The sequence below is a fragment of the Camellia sinensis genome, chromosome 5, assembly GCF_055761805.1.
Source record: "Camellia sinensis isolate YWXY chromosome 5, ASM5576180v1, whole genome shotgun sequence".
NCBI lineage: Eukaryota > Viridiplantae > Streptophyta > Magnoliopsida > Ericales > Theaceae > Camellia > Camellia sinensis.
This window is the reverse complement of record NC_138965.1, coordinates 188,914,335-188,936,487: the sequence shown is the minus strand read 5'-3', so window position 1 is coordinate 188,936,487 and position 22,153 is coordinate 188,914,335. Positions and strand designations below refer to the sequence as shown.

General features: G+C 37.2%; 1 protein-coding gene and 1 long non-coding RNA gene across 5 annotated transcripts in view; one reads left to right on the top strand and one right to left on the bottom strand.

The window, feature by feature from the left end:
- Positions 1 to 4,719: 4,719 nt before the first annotated feature.
- LOC114279619 (LEAF RUST 10 DISEASE-RESISTANCE LOCUS RECEPTOR-LIKE PROTEIN KINASE-like 1.1) overlaps positions 4,720 to 22,153 on the bottom strand; it is a 31,235-nt gene continuing 13,801 nt past the window's right edge. The window contains exons 1-5 of one of the 4 annotated variants that reach the window (XM_082870875.1): positions 7,544 to 8,369; positions 6,767 to 7,408; positions 6,504 to 6,533; positions 6,008 to 6,253; positions 4,720 to 5,876 (exon numbers count right to left, since the gene is read on the bottom strand). In XM_082870875.1, the coding sequence (XP_082727001.1) occupies positions 4,912 to 5,876; positions 6,008 to 6,253; positions 6,504 to 6,533; positions 6,767 to 6,926 (1,401 nt within the window). In that variant the 5' untranslated portion in view covers positions 6,927 to 7,408; positions 7,544 to 8,369 and the 3' untranslated portion in view covers positions 4,720 to 4,911. Of the gene's footprint in view, positions 5,877 to 6,007; positions 6,254 to 6,503; positions 6,534 to 6,766; positions 8,394 to 16,262; positions 16,816 to 22,153 lie in introns of those variants that run through there. The other 3 variants (XM_082870876.1, XM_028221890.2, XM_082870873.1) reach the window with 3 other exon arrangements.
- Positions 11,727 to 13,822, top strand: LOC145791073 (uncharacterized). The gene is made up of 3 exons (XR_014330721.1): positions 11,727 to 12,011; positions 12,939 to 12,992; positions 13,760 to 13,822. It is a non-coding gene; the product is annotated as an uncharacterized LOC145791073 (long non-coding RNA).

Sequence of the window (22,153 nt, the reverse complement as noted above, 5' to 3'; positions counted from 1 at the left end):
GACCGGCCAAATCTTCCTGCAGAACCTGCAATTGACAGCAGTAGAGGGCAAGTAGTGTATGGCATGGAATTTTTAGGCAAATGTATGCATGGACACACTCCCTATCATGTAATGGACTCAAGGGAGCATGGCCCTCGACCCTCGGGCCATCAATTATGCATTTTGATGCATGATGGCCTAAGAGGCCAAGTTAGCAACTTCGATATCAAATGGAATGCACACACAAAACATATCAAAGGCCCCAACCTCTATCATGCTTGATCAAGAGGCAAGGGATGCATGCACAATGTAATGCAACCTAAGCATGCAAGCAAGGCTAATGCAACATGATTATATAATGCATCTAATATGCAATAGGCACATAACCTAAACATGTAAGCATACATGGCATACAACAAAATGCGATGATGGACTTAAACTAACATGGATAGCTCGCAAGCATGCCAAAATCAGTGGCCATTAGATGAAAATGAGACAATCGAAATGCGTGCACACATGCACGCAAACCGAAGACCGAACCTAAGGCATAAAATGCGACTCTACCAAGGCATGGCAAGGGATGCAATATGGCATACAAACATATGATTTCAGCACTGAAACATGATGCTAAATAGCCCCAAAACATGGAAAAATGGCACCCGATGCATGAGACAAACCCCGAAACTCAAAACTAGGCACATGGAATGACTTATAGCTATACAAAGCATGCATTATTTGATCATGAAGCATAAAGACAGATGCAAGACAGTCCCAAACATGCATATTTCCAGTTTATAACAAGTCTCAAAAATGAACACAAATAGGGCTAATCTATCATGCAAAAATGGCCCTAAAAGAGAGATTAAACACAAAGGGACAACAGCTGGCCCCAAATGGCAAAGAGTCCTTCAACAAAGTTGAAGAGGGGCTCAAAACAAGGCACTTTACAGTTTACATCAAGCTACAAAAATAATCACAAATAAGGCCAAACTATCATGCAAGAAAAGGCCTAAAAGAGGGGTAAAGAGACAAGTGGTAGTAGGAGACCTCAAACAGCAGGAGTCCTTGATCAAACATGAAAAAGGGCTCAAAATATGACTATTTACAGTTTGGGTCGGAGCCCAAAAAAGCTAGCAAGTATGGCTTAGATACAAAGCAAAATAAGGCAAGAAAAGAGAAGAAGAGGACTTACCCTTGAAGACCAATGAACCAGCAGCTCTTGGACCAAATTTCTGAGCCTTTAACCTCTCCAAAACAATCCCAAAGTGCTGGAATGAAGGATGGGGGCCTTGTCCTATGAGGTGTAGGGTAAATGGTGCAAGGTCAATGGTGTTTGGAGGCTTGGATGAGAGAGATAGGGAGGGTTGTATGCATATAACTCCAGCTGGTTTTTCTAACCTGGTATAAGGAAAAGGAGAGCTTCCTTTATAGAGCCAAGAGACTAAAGCTTCTCTTAGAAGCTTCAAACCAAGAGCAAAGATCCTCCATACACGTATATGGAAGATCCAGTCTGTGCCCTCCAGCTGGCACAGCTGGCATTCACTCAATCTGTAGAATACTCCAGAAGGTCGTCGGCCAGCAAAATTGGTCGGTCGGCTATTTTAAATGGTCGGTCGGCCATCTATTTGGCCGGTCGGATAAATTGATGGCCGGTGGTGGCTGCCAAGGCCAAAAAGTGGCCGGTGGGTGTCCAGATTGAAGCCCCGAAAGTTAGCTTTCCAATGGCGTAAACCTTGCATTAAAATTCCTCCTGTGGAAAAAGTTATTCCTATTTTGGTGAAGCCGCGCAGATTCGATCCAACCAGGATGATACCCAACTTCAAGCAATCATATCTCCCCCACCCGGACTTGGCTCTAGGAGATTCTTGAGTGCAAAATGAAGCCCCGAAAGTAAGCTTTCCAACGGTGGTGGCCTCATAGCTAAAATCCAAGTATGCAAATAAATAAGCCCGATTCAGCAAGGGTTGCTCAACTCTCTCTCTTACCCGGATTCATGCTGAACTTCTTCCAAACTAGTTTTCTCCTCTCCTTTCCTCTTTTCTTCAACTCCAAACCCCTAAACAAAGTGTTTCGAAAGATTTTTCAAAGATTTCATCTCTCTTTCATTCATCTCCAACTTGTCCTTGCTCGGTTTACCGAAAAGCACAATATTTACCGAAATGTGAGCGTCGGAGCATCGTAGGAATTTTATTTTCAAAACATTTTGAAAGAAAGGATTTTAAGATCTAAAATATTTTGATCAAGATTGTTTTGGTCCAAAAGGGGTATGAAGTTGGGATTTGACTCTCTCATTGCTAACGAATTTGAACCTTTGCCCTGCACACCTTTTACCACCAAGTAAACCATCAGTAACGCCCAAGTCTTAAGGGCGGTCAAAAATGGGGTGTCTACACTATCTCCCAGGATGAAATGATCAACAACAAATATATGCAGCACTACAATATATTTGTACAACGAACACACTAAGTGTTTTATACTCTTTCTTACAAAAATTAAATGCAGCAAAATGAAGAATAAATTTACAGAAGTGAAGTACGAAATTTCTGAATGAAACATCAAATGAGGATTGTCCTATTTATAAATGGATTGGTGGCTGCAGGTTTTGAATTAAACCGGTGCAAACCTGTTTGAACAGGTATGAAACCTGTTTGGTTTTGAATTAAAAAGATTTAAATCTGTTGGGTTCAAAATTCAAACAGATAAAAATGGGAAGGGACCTGTTTGGGTATACAAAAAAATCGGACCAGTTTATTTTCAGAATTAATTTGAATCCTAGATTTTATTTTGCAAAAAATAAAATTAAATTCAAATGTTTTTGACCCAAAAAGATAGGTATTAGGCCGAACAAGCCCAACCCAACCTCACACCACGCACCCGCGCCCAAGCCTAGCCTGCCGACTGGACGGCGCACGCGTGGTGATTTTTGGGTCCAATGGGTCTAGCCCATAACCTCCCTCTCTAAAACACTTGGGTACCCCTTGGGGCACACCCCAAGTTCCAATCCCATGCCTTATAAATTCATTCAAAACTTCCAACCAAATCAATGTGGGACAAGCCTTATTCAAACCTTTAAGGATTTTCCACCAAAACTCAATTTCCATGAAGCACACTTGGTTTCAATTTCTCATTCACTCGGTAATGGTTTTGAGCAACCAAATATACCACGTGAATCACAACGCGACATAGAACGCGTTATCACTTTGACCCGTGAAAATCGACGCATGGGGCCCACCAAAAAAATAGACCAAATTTAGAAAAAAATTCTGATTTTATCCAGAATTTTCCAACCATTTCCAACATCTACATCATTGGGGTGGAATTGGGAGGGCTTAGGGGATGAATCATTTTTCATTATATATATGGAAGTAATCTTTTCATAAGTATGATTAATATTTACCAAAAATAAAAAAAATAAAAAGATTTTGATCATAATTTTTTTTAAATATATGAAAGATCCCAAATTAATGATTCAAACACAACCTTAAGAAAAATTACATAAAACTAACATATCTTACAAACTCTTCTTATTAGCTCATATGCCATTCAATAATGAAACTTGAGAGACTGAAACATGATAAATGTCACATCAATAAGTAAACAGATTTAGCATGTACCAATGCAACATGTCTTTCCTATTGCTTGAGGCCTCGTTTGTTTTCAGAGGTAAAATAGAAAAAATTTATAATAAAGGAATTAATAGTAAAAGAATTAAGTAAATTGTGTTTGTTTTGATGATAGTTGTTAGTGTAAGGATTATTAAATTATTTTTATATAAAATAATAAAACAAATAAAAAAATACAAGAACATTAGACATTAATGTTTTAAAAAAAATACCCAACATGTAAAAAAATTTTAAAAAAATAAATAAAAAATAAAAAAATTCCAGAAAAAAATAAAACACATAAAATAATGATTTTTACTTAACAAAAAATATAAAAAATTAAACATTAATGTTAAAAAAAAAATGCCCAACATGTAAAAAATAAAATAAAAAAATTTCTAACCCGGCGGACTATTCTTCTAATACCAAGTCTTGGAGGCCCATCTAAATACCCTCCCCAAGAGGATTCATAATCCGGAGCTTACTATCAATCCCCTCCCCATCACTCAAAACAACTATAACGTTAATAGGTTCCACCTCACTACCAATTCCAATCTCCCGTCTAACTCTCCAAACAAACGGGGCCTCGTGATAATGTTCACACACACTCAGGTCACTTTTGTTTGTCATTCTGAGCAATTGTAATTCCAAAATGTCCAAGATTTCCTCTCTTGTGGCTAAACTACAACTGGATTCATCTTCTCTTGTTTTCACTGGCAATTGTAACCAGTGAAACCATGGCAAATAGATGTCTTATTCATGTTATTGTAATAAATAAAAAAAAATTAAAAAAAAAAGCATCAAATTTTCGTTTGTTTGTATCTTTAACCGAACCATTATGAGCCATCCAACCATTGGCAGAACATGTTAGTAGTGTGAGAATATATTGTGAGTCTTACAATAAGACTCACAATATATTCTCACAAGTAGCCGGCCTAACTCTTAATGCAGAATATAACCACAATATTTTGGTTTTTCAAGTTCAGTATTTTTTTAAATTTCTTTTTGATCCATTTCCTTCTACCCAAAATAAAAATGCTATAAAGATCATATACTTCCTAGATTAGTAGAAAGCCAACCGAAATTCAATGTGAACTAAGCCATGACTTCAGCTATCTCCAAATATGAACATGTATACTGATAAGAACTCCATTTATTATATACATTCCCTCAATATAATTAGCTGATCTATATCAATAACATAGGTGAGGAAATAAAAATAAATGAAAAAAAGAGGAGGAATACAAACCACCTTCATGCACATGATATGAGTGTCAAACATTTTCTTAGCTTTTACTACCTTTAAAGTAAAGCAGAGGGAAATGAAGCCTTAACCACTGGAAATGGATGTGGAAGAGGAACTAACCCATCTATCGGTCACGGCATCTGGTGAATGAAGCTCCTTGCCATTCTTCAACAACACAATATTATCACCCTCAGGTGAAGGAGCTGGCCGTGTACTCGTCAACACCTCAGCATTCTCTATTACATCCCCAGTGTTCTCATCTTTGGAATCCTGAATTTCCTTCAAAGCCCTCAAAACCTCTTCCATTGTAGGTCTCATTTCCTTTTCAAGTTGCAAGCACTGGAAAGCCACCTCTGCCACCATGGTAGTCATCCTCTCAATCGAAGAATCTGACTCGAACCCAAGAGATGGGTCAATTAGCTCATTAAATGCACGATGTTGGATCCTGTTTATCGCCAAGTTAGCCAAATTAATCTCATGCCTATGCCTACTAATGTCAACAGCTGTCATTGATGATATGAGCTCAATGAGCACAACCCCAAAGCTATAAACATCACTCTTATCCGTAAGTTGGTAACATTGGTGATATTCTGGATCAACATAACCAGGAGTCCCTTGTGGAGCTGTTGAGACATGAGTGACATCATTGGGGAAAAGCCTTGAAAGCCCGAAATCTGCAACTTTGACACAAAAATTGTTGTCAAGGAGTATGTTGTTAGTCTTTACATCGCGGTGGATGATGTCAGAAGCATGGAGGTAAGTCAATGCACTGGCTGTTTCTATGGCAATGCTCATGCGGATAGACCACACGAGTGGTCGATCCTTTGCACGATCACCATGTATATGATCAGCAACAGTACCATTAGGAATGTACTCGTAGACGAGAAGGAGTTCCCGGCTCAGTCGAGAGGTGCAACCATAAAGGGTGACAAGATTGTGATGGCGCAAACGTGTGAGGATTTCAATTTCATTCATGAACTGAGTCACTCGCTTATAGTTGTGCTCGTATAGGCGCTTGACTGCAACTTCCCGCCCATCTTTGAGTTTTCCTGGTTGAGAAAAGATCAAATATTGTGTCATGGGCATGAGTAGTGTGAATATAAGAATATGAATATGAACATGCTAATTACAAATGTAAATGTGGTAATTTTATGAAAGATAGAACTGTGAACCTTCTTACCATAGTATACAGTGCCAAAACCTCCATCTCCCAATTCCTTAGAGGGATCAAAGTTATTAGTAGCTTCTTCTAATTCAGTGTAGGAGAAGACAGGGACCCCAAAGTAGACACTACCTCCTTCAAGGTCTGGTTTAGAGGAGGGATCGGAAGACGTGTTGATTGAAAGGACGACTGAAGAGACATAATTCAATTTCTTGCGATACCGGATAGCAAGCAAGCCAAGCAGAAGGATAACTCCAGGTATGACTGAAGAAAGAAGTGTAGTCAGGTTTTGATTCACTCATTAATACTCATGAAAGCAACAATAAAAAGCAAGGGGGAACTGGGGCAGCAAAAACAAGTTTTGATAGACTGAAGTTGGTGGATGGAACCCATCAAATTTGAGAACATGTGATGAATGTTGTATATGAATAAAGAAGAAGTTTTAAAACATTCATGTAACATGCATACATCTATATTTACTCGTGTGTAAAGAAACTGATCAGAGGTATATTACCTGTTGCTAGAATCACTTTCAAGTGACTTCCTGCAACCAATGTCAAGGAGAAAAACATCAGTTAGCCATGTTTAAAAGCAGAATTAATTTACCTTCTATATTTTAAATGCTTGAATTTAACTAATGGAGAAAAACAACACTTCAATTAAAAACGCACCAACGTAATATGAACTGGACTGCTAGAGAGACTGAAGATTTTGGATTCAATTTGTGTGGTGGATTAACACAGAAATAACAGCATGCAAATGCAGAAATACCAATACCTTCATCCTTTATGCAATGGAACTCTACGAGGCCACGACATTGGCCTCCATTATGGCGACACTCGGTACATTCCTTTGACACATGCAACCCAATAGTGAATTCATAAGCCCATAGTGAAAATAGATCACTGACACTTCGATTCCGGATTGATGGTAGCATTGGTAGTTGAATAGCTACACAGTCAGATGAAAGATTGGCAGGAGTAGGAGTATGTTGATTAGGATCTGTATAGTAGACAGTGTAGCCCGGGCAGTTGCTGAAATTGTAAACTTCTGTCTGCAGTTGAGGTTTACTACTGTTGCTGTATGTAGGGCATTTGGGAGAGATTGTATAGGAAATAGAAGGAATATAATAGGGAAAAAAAAAGTTGCTGAAAATGTGGCAACTATTAGAGCTTATGAGCTTTCGTAGATATTTGTCACTAACATTTACAGCTTCATCATTCAAGAATTCCTTAACTTCATACCGTTCATACCGTTCGTGCTTCCACGACGAATAGATTATTGGTACTGGTTCGCTACAATTGACAGTACACAACCCACATCGGGGATATGTGTCGTTGGAGAAAGGGAATTTGATAGGCCCAAGTTTTCCACAGTTGAAGGACTGTGGACAACCATGTTGGTACCCGTGCACGTCGTCTTGCCCAGTAGAGTGAACAATCAGTAAATGGGAGACAACAAAGAAAGAAAAAATGGAAAGAAAACCCATTCGAAATACCCAATTCAGCAAACGAAAACAAACCACCATAGCATAGAGGACAGAAATGCTCTTACCAAAAATACAGAGATATTTTTAGTGATTGTCAACCACCATAGATTGCTTCTCTGGTAAACACGCCAGTTGACTTGGAAAATTGTTAATAGAAGACTTGCACAGGAGAAAACTTAAAGAGCGGAGCCAAGTGCTGCTACGATTTGTTCATTGAAATGGAAAGTTGGGCCAAAGACAACCCCATAGAAGGAGTTTCTTAGACACTTTCCTGATAGACCCACAAGAACTGTAAAGTCTTTGACCCATTGACTAATTCAAACTCTCTCTCTCTCTCTCTCTCTCTCTCTGTACATAATACATATTTTATTTTCACAAGAAATCATCAAGAAGTCTATATAGAGTAGAAAATCTGCGACGTTGTTAAAACGTGGAACAGATGGAATGCAAGACTATTACACACATCAGCACTACACAACTATAAAATTTATCCAAAATTTTATTCAAAATATCAATCTATGCCTCCTATATTCATTATACATGAACCCCATACTTATCAATTCAATCTTCACCACATTCGAGGACAATATTTCAGATTCATAACATTTCCAAACATAAATATAACATACAACAATACTGCATAGAGAGGCAAAATTTTTGTCCAAAAATAACAATGTATAATTTAAATTTAATCACCCACAAGTCACTCTTTAATCCCAACTCTTTTTTCACATTCTGGGTAATTTTCCTATTCCAATTTCTGAATACTTAGACTTTGTCTATCACATATGGGCCCCAAATAGGCCAAATTTGCATAAAGAAACGAAAGGCAGGTTGACATAAATGGTGCAAAAAAATAAAAAAAACACTTTCTTTGGGCGATAAGTCTTTGTGGGCGGTGTGATAAACGGGGCAAATAATGAATAAACAAATAAAAAAATAGAAGCTGATAAGGCTTTCATATATCATTATTGACCAATGAGGTGGACCAAGATGGGGTCAAATCTATCACCTCACCACTCGGTTGACCACGATAAATGAGTTCAATTCCACTTGTCCCGGAATTACTTTTGTACAAATTTTACCTTCACAATTTGACTCAAATTTTATTTTATTTTTATATTCTTATCTTTTTATGTCTAATTTCAATTTAGCTCTTATATTTAAATTTAACTAATTTTTTTCTTCATGTACACTAACTAACAAATCTTCTCGTTTATTTTAACTTTCAATTTAAATGGAATGACCAAATTATATAAAAATGCTTTCTAGAATGCCGTGGTCAAATTGTACACTCTTATTTTTCGAGTCAATATCAAACGAGTTTTAATAGAACCAATCTCAAATAGATTTTATATATATATATATATATATATATGTATAGTGTATATAAATTTATTGAGTTGAGTTCAAGTAAAATTTGAAAAATTAACGGATTTAAAAATATATTCTGATATAGTGAAAACTTGAGATAATAACAAATCTTAGAATTTATTGATTAATATTGGAAATAAGATGCTTCTTTAAAATCAATTATTCACAAGAAATACCAACATAAAAACTCAACAATAGTTAATTCTCAAAAGAATTCTTAAGATTGAAAAAAAGTATAAAACTTGAAATTATATTTATTTGTTTTTCCTTAAGGCTTATAATGATTATTTATAAGTAAAAGCAAACCTAACAACGTATTAGGAAACAATTGGAATGGGAAATTTCATAATGAACAATACAAAAATAAGAAAATATAATGAAAATTACAAAAAATAGAAATATTAAAATAATAAAAAAAAATGCTAATATATGTTGCTATAATTGTAACAACCCTGACCTATGATTAGTCGATAAATCATGATTAAGAATGCCTAATAAGTAATTAAGACAAAATTTTGAATTAATTGCATGTGTGTTGCATTATTTGTGTTTATATCTGTCCATTGTAGAAATATCTGTTTGTGTTTCCATTTTGTTCTGCAAAATTGAAGGCCTTATCAGCATCCGATCGTGAAATTGACTTGATATATATGTTATTTGGAATTTTTAGGAATTTATGGTACGTTCAATGGAAATTTGATTCGGAGCGAAACGATTAGAATAATTAATGCTCATTTGTTTAGTAGTAAGCTTAATTAATTAATTTTCTTAATCAAACCTATAAAAGGCTTATACACCACTTTGAGTCACCTATTATTCATCGTTTTGAGCTTACACATAACGTGAGAGAGAGGAAGGAAGGAAGAGACCAAGAGAGTTTGATATCAAAAACTTGAGATTAGAAGGAATTTGCTACAAAATTAAAGGGAATTTGAGGAATTGAGCAAGAACTCACTAGGATTCAAGGAATTAAGAACTTTAGGTAAGAATTTCAATCTATAAGCTTTGTGTTTGACTCACTCATGCTTGAATTCAAGAGAAGTTGGAGATTAGGAAGAAGAGTTGAGCTTTAGAACAAGAATTGAGAGCAATCCATGCATGCATGCACTTTCATTACATTTTTTGGTTGAATTTCAAGTAATTCTCACATGCATGTACCAAGTCTATCTTAGTTTTGAGAATTCATCTTGTTTTCTATCAAATTGCCTCATTTGATCATGATTTGGGAAGCTTTGAAGTCAAGAACTCCTATGCATGTCATGTTTTCAACATTTAAGTTTAAGTTTGAGCAATTCACATGCTTTTGGGCCTTGATTTTACGAAATTATTTTCATTTCAAGAAGTTTATAAGTTATATATATGTTTTCTCAACTTTAGGCTCAAAAAGATGTGTTTTGAAAGGTTAAAGTTGGGTTTTAAAGCTTGGAGGTGAATCTGAAAATTTCAGAATTTGACCTCACTACTCGAGTGACAGATCCTATGCTCGAGCGACTACCTTTGTTTTTGCACCTCCGCTCGAGCGACCAAAAGTTGGCTCGAGCTTAAATTACATGCTCCCAGAAGTTTACAATTTTTTGCAAACCATTTGAGCGACAAGAGATGCGCTCGAGCGAAGACCTCAATCTTACGCTCGAGTGACCGTTAAGCGGAAAAATCAAGCAACCAGTACTTTTGCAAAATTTGCAGACCGCTCGAGCGACCACTCACATTTTTGAGCCTCTGCTCGAGCGAAGGAAGTTGCGTTCGAGCGAGGCCCCTGTTTTCAATAATTTGACTAAGTGTTGAACAGTATATTTTGGCATCCTCATTGCATCCTAGGCATTTATAGGCCAAGATTAAAACATAATAATGAGGATAAAGGCTAGAAACACACTAAGAACAAAACGAAATGAATTATGTACGATCTGAGCGTGTGTTTCAATATGTGTATCTGTTATGTTTGTGTAGGTCATGCGTCGTGAGCTGTTGATCCATTGGTTTGCTATCAAGCTATCTGTGAGTAATAACTTAGTAAAGCTATATGCGATATGAAATACTTTCGAAACATTACGATATGATATGAACTGTTTTTGAATGATAGAAAAGAATGTGTTGTGATTACACGAATGATGATCCACTTCTTTAAAATGTTTATGTGGTATCCATAACAGAGGCCCTCGCCCAGAAGAAATAATACCGTGGCTTATGGTCATGAAGCCCTAGCCCGAGGGAAACAATACCGTGGCCCATGTATGAGATATGTAACTTGGTACCGGAGGTTCCAATATGAAACTTAATATGCTTGACCAAAGAGATATGTTTAATGCTAACGGATACATCACACATGATATGAATATGCTTATGACTCTGTTTCTGATATGATTATACTTATGCTTCTGTTCAATAAGAGATTTGAAGGTTATATCTATGATGGACATCATTCATTAAACCTTTGTAATATGTTATTATTCACTAGGCTCTAGCTCATTGTATTATATATGTATGTAGGTGACCAGGCTCAAAGTTGAGGACCTGGAGTCTCAGTCGTGTCTGCCAGCTGTTGTGCCTCCCAAGGAGGTTCCTTTTTGTAGCTCACACATGTTTGAGACTTCGTTTTCTTTTGGAAGTTAAACAAGTTTTATGTTTATATGTATATCTATAATGAATGTGGCATGGACTACTGTATGTGTGAGAACCCGAATATAAAAATTAAATAAATAATTAAATAATAATAAATTACAATCTCAAATATTTTGATAGTAAAACCTAAAATGCAAACTAAATATTTGGTGGGTCTTTTAATTAATTTTAAACCTTAATAAATTTATGGTGAAAGTCTTTAATTTAGAGGCAAGATTTATTATAAAGAAATAAAATAAAATAAAATAGAGAAGTGGGTGTGACTTGAACTCTAGACCACAAGATTAATAAAAAAAAGCTCCTACCATTGAGTTGCATATAACTTATATATATGTTTTGTATATTTATATATTTATTTGACCTATGTGTGCCCAATACTAGTATAAAATAAAATAAACACAAACTCTACTCTATTATTTGTTCACCACATAGGGCAACAACACAGCAGCCACGAGAGAGGGTTTGAGAGAAGGAAAAAAAGAAGAAGATGTTGCAATCAAAGAACTTTTGGGTGTGTTGTGTTGTGTGTGATCATCAAAGGTTAGCCCTCCTAGGTTTTCTTCTCTTCTTTCTTTGTTCTTCATCCTTATTCTATAATTATTTTATTCATTCATGGAGATGTTGTAGGTTTATGTATTTTGTATATATATGTATACACTGTTAAGAAATCTGAGGAGCTAAATTTATGTGTAAAGAATGAGTGTAATTCTTAGTTTAAAAATTCTACACAGAATCGCAAACTTTAAAAAAAAAGAAACCATATCAAACGGATGAATTTTAATCTGAAACTTTTACAGTAGATCAATTACATATTGAATTGCATATCTGAATTTTTTCATAATTTTTGGGAGTCAAAATCCATATAAATTGAGGTATTCAAATCTGTTCAGAAAACCAGTCCGAAATAGTAAATTCGGGAGTGTTGTTCTCTTTGGGTATAAATCCAAAAATTATCAAATTAGTGTCATTAGAACCGGTTACGAGTCTAGTTTCGTACGTTTTTGGCCTTGCATTGATTGCTCGTGTATATTAAGAGAACCGTCAATTTCTTTAAAGTGCTGCAGGAAACAACCTGTTTGGATATAATAAATTGTAGATAATTATTTTGATAAGCAAATCAAGTGAAACCAATTGGGTTTGAAACTTAGGATATATTAGTTGATATCTTGAGGGTTTTAGAATTTTTCGAATAGCGTGAGTGGGTTTTGTAATTTTCAAAGTTAGCGAATAGATTGAGAAAACTTGTTTAAAACACTGATTTATCTTAAAGTTATTTTTAGTTAAGTTTCGATCAGAACCTACGTCTTAGGTGATTTTAGACCTTGAAGAACATGAACTTAGGTAATATTTAAGAGTAACGGTGAGTTGGGTTGAGCCGTGTTAGTGCCCTTTAGTTTGGGGTTACTTTGTTCGTATTATTTAGTATTTTTAAATTAGTAGTGACGTGTAGTTTTCATATTGGTTCAGGGCACTAGTTGGACTTTCATACTCTATTCGAGGATTATATTATTTCGTTTCCAGGTGAGTAGTTTCATGCTACATATTTTTATAAATGTTTCCCTATCCTGAACTGTTGGGAAATTAAATTGTTGTTTCATGATTAAACTGTTTTGATAAATTATTATATTATCAATTGAATCAAATTATTTCTGAAACATGTGTGAACTTGGCATACTGTAAACTATTTGTTTTGGTCTCATGTTTATAATGATGAACTACCATGTTTTGCGAAACTGATGTGTATTGATTATTGGGACCATGTGTGTATTCAGTCCAAGGAAATTATTCCACTGTGTGTAGTGACTTTAGCCACTAGGGAACAGATCCGGGTTGGACCGTGATGACTCTAGTGCTCAACGATTGTAAGGAAAAGACCTTTAAAAACAACTAGGTAACCTTCAATCGGATCGTCTTTGAGAAAAGGCCCAGGTGCCACCCTGAGGATAACTCTTAGTTCGGTATTGGATCCAACGGGGCTTATAGCCTTGAGAACTGTGTGGCATATTATTTGTTTTTCTTGGTACCCAGAAAATTATTGGTGTTCATGTTATAATCTATTTTAAATAGAAAATGTCGTTTATCATGTTCTTGCGAGACATGAGTATTTTAAGTGTTGAATTGTGGAACCTTCTTTTTGAAACAAGATTGTATTTACCAAACTGTATGCCAATCTAGCTTCTGTGATATATATCTTATTTTGGAATTGAACCCTGTTTTCAAAACTGTATTTACTATCCATGTTGCTACTCACTGAGCTATCAGCTGACTTAATTGTTTACCATTTCCAGGTGTTAGAAGGACTTAGAGTGGACTCATGGCGTAGCGGGGACTCAATTGCATGGACCTCTAGGGCATTATTTAATTTGTTTTAGGTTGCTTTGTCGAGTTTTGTGCATACATTGTGGTTGGGTTTTATTTATAATTATTTTATTTTGTGGGCGGTTTGTGTCCCATTTAGTATATATATATATATTTTTAAGAAATTGGTTATGACTTGTTTTTCACTTGTGGTATGTCACTGGATTGAGTGTTGATTTATTTATTTCTGAGCTATCATCACATTTATTCTTTATGGTTTTGGATTCATGTTTACGCTTACGTGTGTCCCTGTAGGCCACGGCCGGTCATGCCCGGATTTGGGGTGTGACAGTATGTATGGCATCACGCCTATGTATATAAAGTTTTTAAAATTACTGTCTCTTGTATGTCAACACAACTCAGTGGACTATATATTTTCTATATTTGCTTCCGCAGCTCTTTACATTTTATGATATTCAGGTCAGAGGCCTTTGATAATCCGAGGATTACTGGCCGATTACGACACTAAACCAATAGGCGCTGTTTGGGTCGTAACAATAATAATGGAAGATTCGACGGAATCATGTTCTGAATTCTATGCTAGGAGTAATTGGAGTCACAAATCTTTTCAAAAATAACAAAATCTTGAAATTAACAGCCTAAATAATGGAATTTGCCCAAAATACACTAGGGTCCATGGATCTTGATCAAAACAACATTTGTCATCAACTTATCAAATTTCACAAGTTTATCCATTTGATTTCTACTAATACATTTTGCCTTGTTTGCCACAAGCCTATCCATTTGATCTAAGAATTGTATGATCATACATGCTACATCATACTCAAACTTAGCTTTTTACCTAATGTGTCGATCTCGAGTGTACCGAATACACAAGTAGCGCTTAGGTAACTTGTTTTCATTTCCCAGCCCTATATAAAAAGGTCTCTTAAACTAGAATTGTTGGCATACCCTGCTCCCTATATGGCTTAGTCTTTAGACAGTGATTTTTTTGAGAAGTCTTTAGACAGTGATTGCTACCAATAAAAGATGCAACTGATTCAGCTAAAAAGGTCCCAATATTCTTCAACTCAACTCAGTTGTTCCTTTCTTTTTGTCTTTCATCTTTTTCTAGTACTATTTTGCGGACTAGGCGAAAAGTAAAAAATTACAGTATGTACTTTGTGCTAAAATGGTTCTTCAATAACAAAGCTACTACAAACTGTTAGAAATATGGTTTTGGAAAAATCTGGGAAAAAATCAGATTTTTTCCTAAACTTTGGTCTAATTTTTAGATGGGACCGATGCGTCGATTTTCACAGGTCAAAGTGGTAACACGTTCTATGCCGCGTTGTGATTCACGTGGTATATTTGGTTGCTCAAATTGAAGCCAAAGAGAATTCAATGGAAATGGAGTTTTGGTGAAAATTTCTTAAATGTATGGTTTAAGACTTGTCCCACATTGATTTGGTGGAAAGAATTTTGTGGGTTTATAAGGCTTGGGTTTGGAACTTGGGGTAGGCCCCAAGGGGCACCCAAGTTTTGTAGAGAGGAAGGTTATGGGCAAAGTGTGCTAGGACCCAAAAATAACCACACACGCGTTGCCGCTGCCCGATTGGGCGGGCTGGGCCTAGGCTTAGGCACTGGTGTGCAGTGTCGTTGGGCTTGTACGGCCCAATACTAATCTTCTTGGGTCAAAAACATTTGAATTTAATTTTATTTTTTGAAATAAAATATGTTCTGTTACAAACCCAAAACAGGTTTTGTTCAAAATTCGAACCCAAACAGATTCATATCTGTTTGAATTCAAATCCAAACAGTACCAATTTCAAACCCAACAGGTTCAGTACATGTTCAAACAGGTATGCTACCTGTTCAATTCAAAAAAAAAGGGTGCCACCACATCTATAAATAGACTAGCCCTCATTTGATGTATTCATTCAATTTTTCCGTCCAAATAATTCTACAACTATTCTCTACATATTGCTGCATTATTTTCTTGTGAGAAAGAGTGTAAACACTTAGTATGTTTGTATTACGAATAAATTGTAGTGTTGCATTTATTCGTTGATTGATCATTTTATCTTAGGAGATAGACGTCCATATTCTGTTAGCACCGTGGAGAGGACACATCTGTCTTAAGGACACAGTGTCAAACACTGGACTTGATCAGAATATTGTTCTACAAATTAATCAAGTAAGTTGTTAATTTATTTTCTGGTTTATTATTTATTTAAATCAGATTTTGATTTTGTTTTGGTAACAAAATAAAAATCTGTTTTTATTTTTTTATTTTTATTTTTTGGTTTGATTTTTGTAATCAAACAATCTCTCTCCTTTCCTTTATTTCTTTTGTATTATGTTTGTTGTTTAGTACACAAACATAATTTATTTCTTTAAATACAGTGAAGATTATCCAACACAAACTATAGACAAAAATCAGCCACACACAAAATAATATATATTTGATAGAACTGCAACTGTAGTGTTTACCATTATTCCAACGTTTGCCATAAGGTCGATCAGGGCAAAAGCATACACTATTGTTGTTGTTGAACCCACAATGGCCACCACTGTTTTCACACTCAGCGGCACAACTAATCCCCATCCATTCTAATGTAAATCCAGTTCTCAGCAACTCTGCATAGTCCATAGTTTGCACTACTTGATTCTGCTGACCTCCCTCTACCTCAACTGGGGCATGAACCGATAACTCACAAGGAAATTGACAACAGTTAAAGCCATCTGTCCCGGTGTCTAAGTAAGCGAAAGAGTTGTGGGTGGCATTGAAGCACAAGTAATTGGATACTGTGCGTAATTGGAAGGAAACAAGTTTAAGCAGTTATAGAACAAGTAAAGACCAGCAAAGTTGGGGCCGAATTGGAAAGGAGAGCTGTCAAAGGCAAAATCGTGAAGAGGGACAGGGCACCTAGAATTTATCACCTCGACGTTAACTAGGTGAAACGAGTTGTTTTGGTAAAAGATGTCTTCGATGAAGTAATCGCTGAGAGAGGTCCGGTAAACGGGCTTCTTTGCTTCACAGGAAACTTTGAAGCCTGGACAGCCACAAAAATCTGTTTCATTGTCAGCGACATAAAATGGGTAGGTTATGTTTGGACCAGTACCGTAGTTTTTAGGCCTGCACGCTTCGTATTGCCAATCTGGATATGACACTGTCTCTGCTGAGAAGGTGGTGATGATGAGGGAATTGATTCCGAAATGGAAGAAGAAAGTTTCCAGGTTGAGAAAGCAATGCCGGCCCATTTGGGAGGACTTGATTTAGGATAACTGGGATATGCAAAAGAATTGAGGCATATACTTGTTAGGATCAAAGACACCCAGAGAATTATCTCACACACACAAAGAACACAATATTTACGTGGTTCGGCCCAATGCCTACATCCACGGACAGAAATGAGAATTATCACTAAAATGGAGCAAAAATACAATTACAGAGGAGGAGATGAAACTCACTCAACTCACAGCTCTCACTCTCCAATTTCTGATGATACAAACCTCTCCTCACTCATCTCAATTTATAACCAAGAGAGGAGGAATAGGTGAAGTGCTAGCCATAATTGGCCAAGGTAGTGCCACCCTCACTATCTTCCTTTAGTGAGTTGGTGTAGCCCTCCACCACCTTCTTTTACAACATGGTGCTACCTACACTATGTGAATGGTGGGCTCATTACCATGTGGGTAGTGGATGGAGCCAACAATTCTCCCCCTCCACGCCCACATGGACAACTGACTTCTCAGCTTGGACTGCCAAGACACAGCTCCCCCTGATTGGATGTCCTGTACCCCCTGCTCGGGATACCCTTGCATTACCGTGCAACTCCTTGCATGATGAACACGGGAGCAACTAGAAAACTTCAGAGTGTGACACATCAACATCCTCAATTTTCCTTGCTCGGAGCTTATTTCTGAACAACCAGCCTTTGCTTTCTGCACTTTAGAACAACTTCCCAGCGATCGCATACGCCCGTTGTCTGTGCTGCAATCCCTGATGTTCGGTTCAGTCTCACTTGTACGTCCGTACTGATGTTTGACAGTTAGCCCTTCTGCCAAGACAACTTCCATCGGTCTGTACAAGTTATCACTATGCAACTCCGTGCATAGTGCTCGCACCCCCTTATTGGAGTGCATTGCAATGCTCACTTTGCGACTCGAGATTGCATCCCTCCTTTCCATGCATTTTTTGAGAGGTTGCAAAATGTCTCTAACACGGAAGCAAAAGAAACTCTCTTCTTCACTGGTATAGTCTCTACAGACTTGGTTTCTTTGCTCTGAACTTTCTTCAAGATTGGCTTCACTGGCTCAGCTCTGTGCACCTTTGAACTGCCTCCTTGCGTTCCCGTGTACCGTTTTCGCCATTCCTGATGAAAGCCTTGCTCAATCATACGCTTTGGTTGCGTATGTTCTCTCTTTGTACCCTTCGACTGGCATTTGACAACACTCATCTTTGTCAAAACTTCTCCTTCCAGTCTGTACAATTTGTTGCACAATTTGCCTTGCAACAATTCTTTATCACCTCTGTGTACATGAAGAACCCCGCCACTAGATGAGAAACAATTTCCTTTTAGATCTAGCATACTCAGGGAGATTAGATTCCTCCGTACTCCTGGCACATGTCGGACCTCAGATAAAATTACTTTTCTTCCATCCTTAGTAAGGAATCGCACTGTCCCTATGCCGACAACTCTGTTCACTGTGTTGTTGGCCATCCGGATAATGCTACCGCTGACTCTTCGGTAAGTGGAGAAAAGCTTCCTATCCGCACATATGTGAAACGTACACCCTGAATCCAAAATCCAGCTGGGTGTTTCCAACTCTGACGAGATTGTAAGCATCACCTCTTCATCGTTAGAGGAATGCACTGCAACTGTTGTAGTTGAGGGACCTCCGTGTCCTTTAGCCTTCTCTTTGGCTTGTCTGTCCGCCTTCTTCTCTGGGCAATCTCTTATTACGTGATCCTCTTGATCACAGTAGAAACACCTCCTCGTGTTGTCCTGTCTGGACTGTGAACGCCCTCTGCTTTTACTTCTTCCTCTACCTCTGCCCCTTTCTCTATCTCTGCCTCTACTTTCTGTGACAAGGGCATGGGACTACTCTCCTTCCATCTCTTTCTTCCTTGCCTCCTCGTTGAATAAGGCGTCTGTGACCATCCCCATGGTCAGCTTCCCTTCGGGTGCAGAATTACTGAGAGAAACCACCAACGTCTCCCAGCTGTCTGGTAAGGAACTGAGTAATAATAATGCTTGCATCTCATCCTCCAACTCCATTTTGATTGATGCAAGCTGGTTCACAAGGCTGTGGAATTCACTGGTGTGTTCAGCAACAGACACACCATTCTTCAGCTTCAGGTTTATAAGCCTTCTCATTATCAAGGCTTTGTTCCATGCGGTCTTGGACTGGTACATGCCCTCCAATTTCATCCATAGGGCATAGGCGTCTGTCTCTTGGGCAACATGGTGGAACACACTGTGGTCAATCCACTGTCTGATTTGACCGACAGTCTTCCGGTTGGTTTTTATCCAGTCCCCATCCTTATCTCCATCTGGTTTGACCCCCTTTAGCGCTATAAGGTCAAACAAATCTCTACAATACAGGACGTCCTCCATCCGCGGCTTCCATATCGCATAATTAGAAGTGTTCAACCGTATCATCGGCCTTGAAACTGATGTTGATTCCTCCATCATCCAGAAAGTAATCTCTGTTTGAAAAACAGGCTTTGCTGTGAAGTCTGGACGGCACAAATTAGCCGGAAAAGCACTTCGGATTGCCAAAATAAAAACTGCAAATTTTTGAAAGCTTATTTGAAAAATCTGACCGTACGGATGGGTCCGAAATATTCCAAATAGCTGGAAAGCACTATTGGATCACCCAAATCGGACCTCAAATGGCTTAGATGTAGCCAAAACAATTTTAACGGTTCAGATCGGCAGAATCTGGTGCGCCTGCGAAGCACCAGATTACTCCTCCGGTTATGCTGACATCAGGCTGACGTCATCGGCTCAGTCAGCGGCTCGGTCAGCGGCTCTGGCTCGGTCAACGCGGCTCCTGCTCGAGTGGCTTGGTGCGCGAGCATGCGGCGCGTGTCGCGCGGCAACTCACGCGTCGTCTACCTTCGTCCGCGCGTGTAGCGCGTGTCTGAGACTAGGACCACGCGCAGGGAGCCTGCACGGCGCGTGTAGGCGCGTGACGCGACTGGGATTCACGCGCCAACTTCCAAAGGCGCGTGAGGGCGCATCTGGCCTCCGTTGGGTGTCTGCTTTATATTTCTGGACTCCTCTCGTCGAGTCCTTGCTCTTGGTATGCTCAAAATCTGATTTCGAGCAATACGATTTCTGGGCAGTTTCGGAACAACACTCTGTTTTTCCGCAAAACGTACAACACCGGCTCTGATACCACTTGTTAGGATCAAAGACACCCAGAGAATTATCTCACACACACAGAGAACACAATATTTACGTGGTTCGGCCCAATGCCTACATCCACGGACAGAAATGAGAATTATCACTAAAATGGAGCAAAAATACAATTACAGAGGAGGAGATGAAACTCACTCAACTCACAGCTCTCACTCTCCAATTTCTGATGATACAAACCTCTCCTCACTCATCTCAATTTATAACCAAGAGAGGAGGAGTAGGTGAAGTGCTAGCCATAATTGGCCAAGGTAGTGCCACCCTCACTATCTTCCTTTAGTGAGTTGGTGTAACCCTCCACCACCTTCTTTTACAACATGGTACTACCTACACTATGTGAATGGTGGGCTCATTACCATGTGGGTAGTGGATGGAGCCAACAATATTGACACAATTGCAGGCCACTTTCAATCATTTGAATATTATTTTAATACTATGTTTAGTTAAGGGATTTGAGAAAGGATTTGGAAAGAGAAATGAAAAATGTAGGTGAAATGTGAATAAAACATACATATATTTCACTTAGTTTTATACACATTTTCTCTTTCTCTTTTCAAATCTCTTCCCAAATCCTCCAACCAAATATAATATAAATGTTTTGTTTAATTTACGATAAATTTGACTTGGCTTTGCAGTCTTTCAAATTAATCTATCTTGGTTTCTAAAGCTAGTAGTTTATGTTTGTCTCAACTTTGATTGGGTTTTCAAGAGATTTGTAAAATATATATAAGTAAATATCAAAGCTCATTGACTTAGTGCGGTTCTAAAATTATGAAATTAAACTATATGCAATTGGTTTGTTTATCTGAGCAGATAAACAGTAAAAATAAATAAAAAATTAAAAAACAAGAAACTGTTGAAGAATATGAAATTAGACTTTTGTTGTAAATTAGAAGAAAGTATGATGAATATATGGTCATTTTAAAATTATTAATAAAGAGGCATCAATTATCTTAATTTTAGAGTGTGACTTGATTTTCGAGTTTACATTTTTGGAGTGGGCTCAAAAGACACTGTCTACAATACGGTTCCGATTAAAAGAAAAAAATATCTAAAGCCTTGAATCTAACAACACATCCAGTACAATTACAAGCATTCTATTGCCCCATCTAAAATGAGGTGAAATATTTGAAGTATAAGATTTTTATTTTTATTTTTCCAACATAAAACAAAGAAAACGAAAATGGGAATAAAGCTTACTCAATTGACAAGATGACTGATGTATTTCAACAAACGTGTGCAATGAAATCAACATTAAAAGTTGTAAGAATGATCCATTTGTTTACTTTCTATGTTATTTAATTTAATAGAGCTGGGTTGTAAAACTTAGATATTGTTAAAATTAATGTTGTAAAACTTAGGTAGCACCGTGGATACAAAATAAAACTTAGATATATGTCAATTGTCCTTCCCAAAGCAAATAAACAATACACAACTAAAAAAATTGAACAAAACATTGTTAATTTGAGATGGTTCTTCGTCAATTGACTATAAATAAACTTGGTATAAATTTAGGAATCCACACCATCTATGAAGTTAAATATAAAATAAATTTTATATTGGTTCTGATAGAATATGTATGTTTATTGGATAGAACAACAATGGCTGTGTTTGGTTTGATTCTCAAATTATGATTCTACACTAATAATCAACCCTCTCTTTGATTACAGTTTTCAAATTATGATTTCAAATCAATTTCAAAATACATTTTGAAAACATGTTTGATAAAGCAGAGAGTTTTTCCATTTTTGGACTACCCGGTTGTCTACCCAGACATCCTCCTAGACAATTTTTGAATTTTTTGGTCTACCCGGACATCCAGCCGGTTGACCAAAACAATTTTTTTTTTTTTTTAATAGCAATTGGCACCTGTTATCTAAATATATATATATATATATGATATTTTTTAAATATAGAAAATATTTGTTTGAGACCAAAATGACAAATTATTTG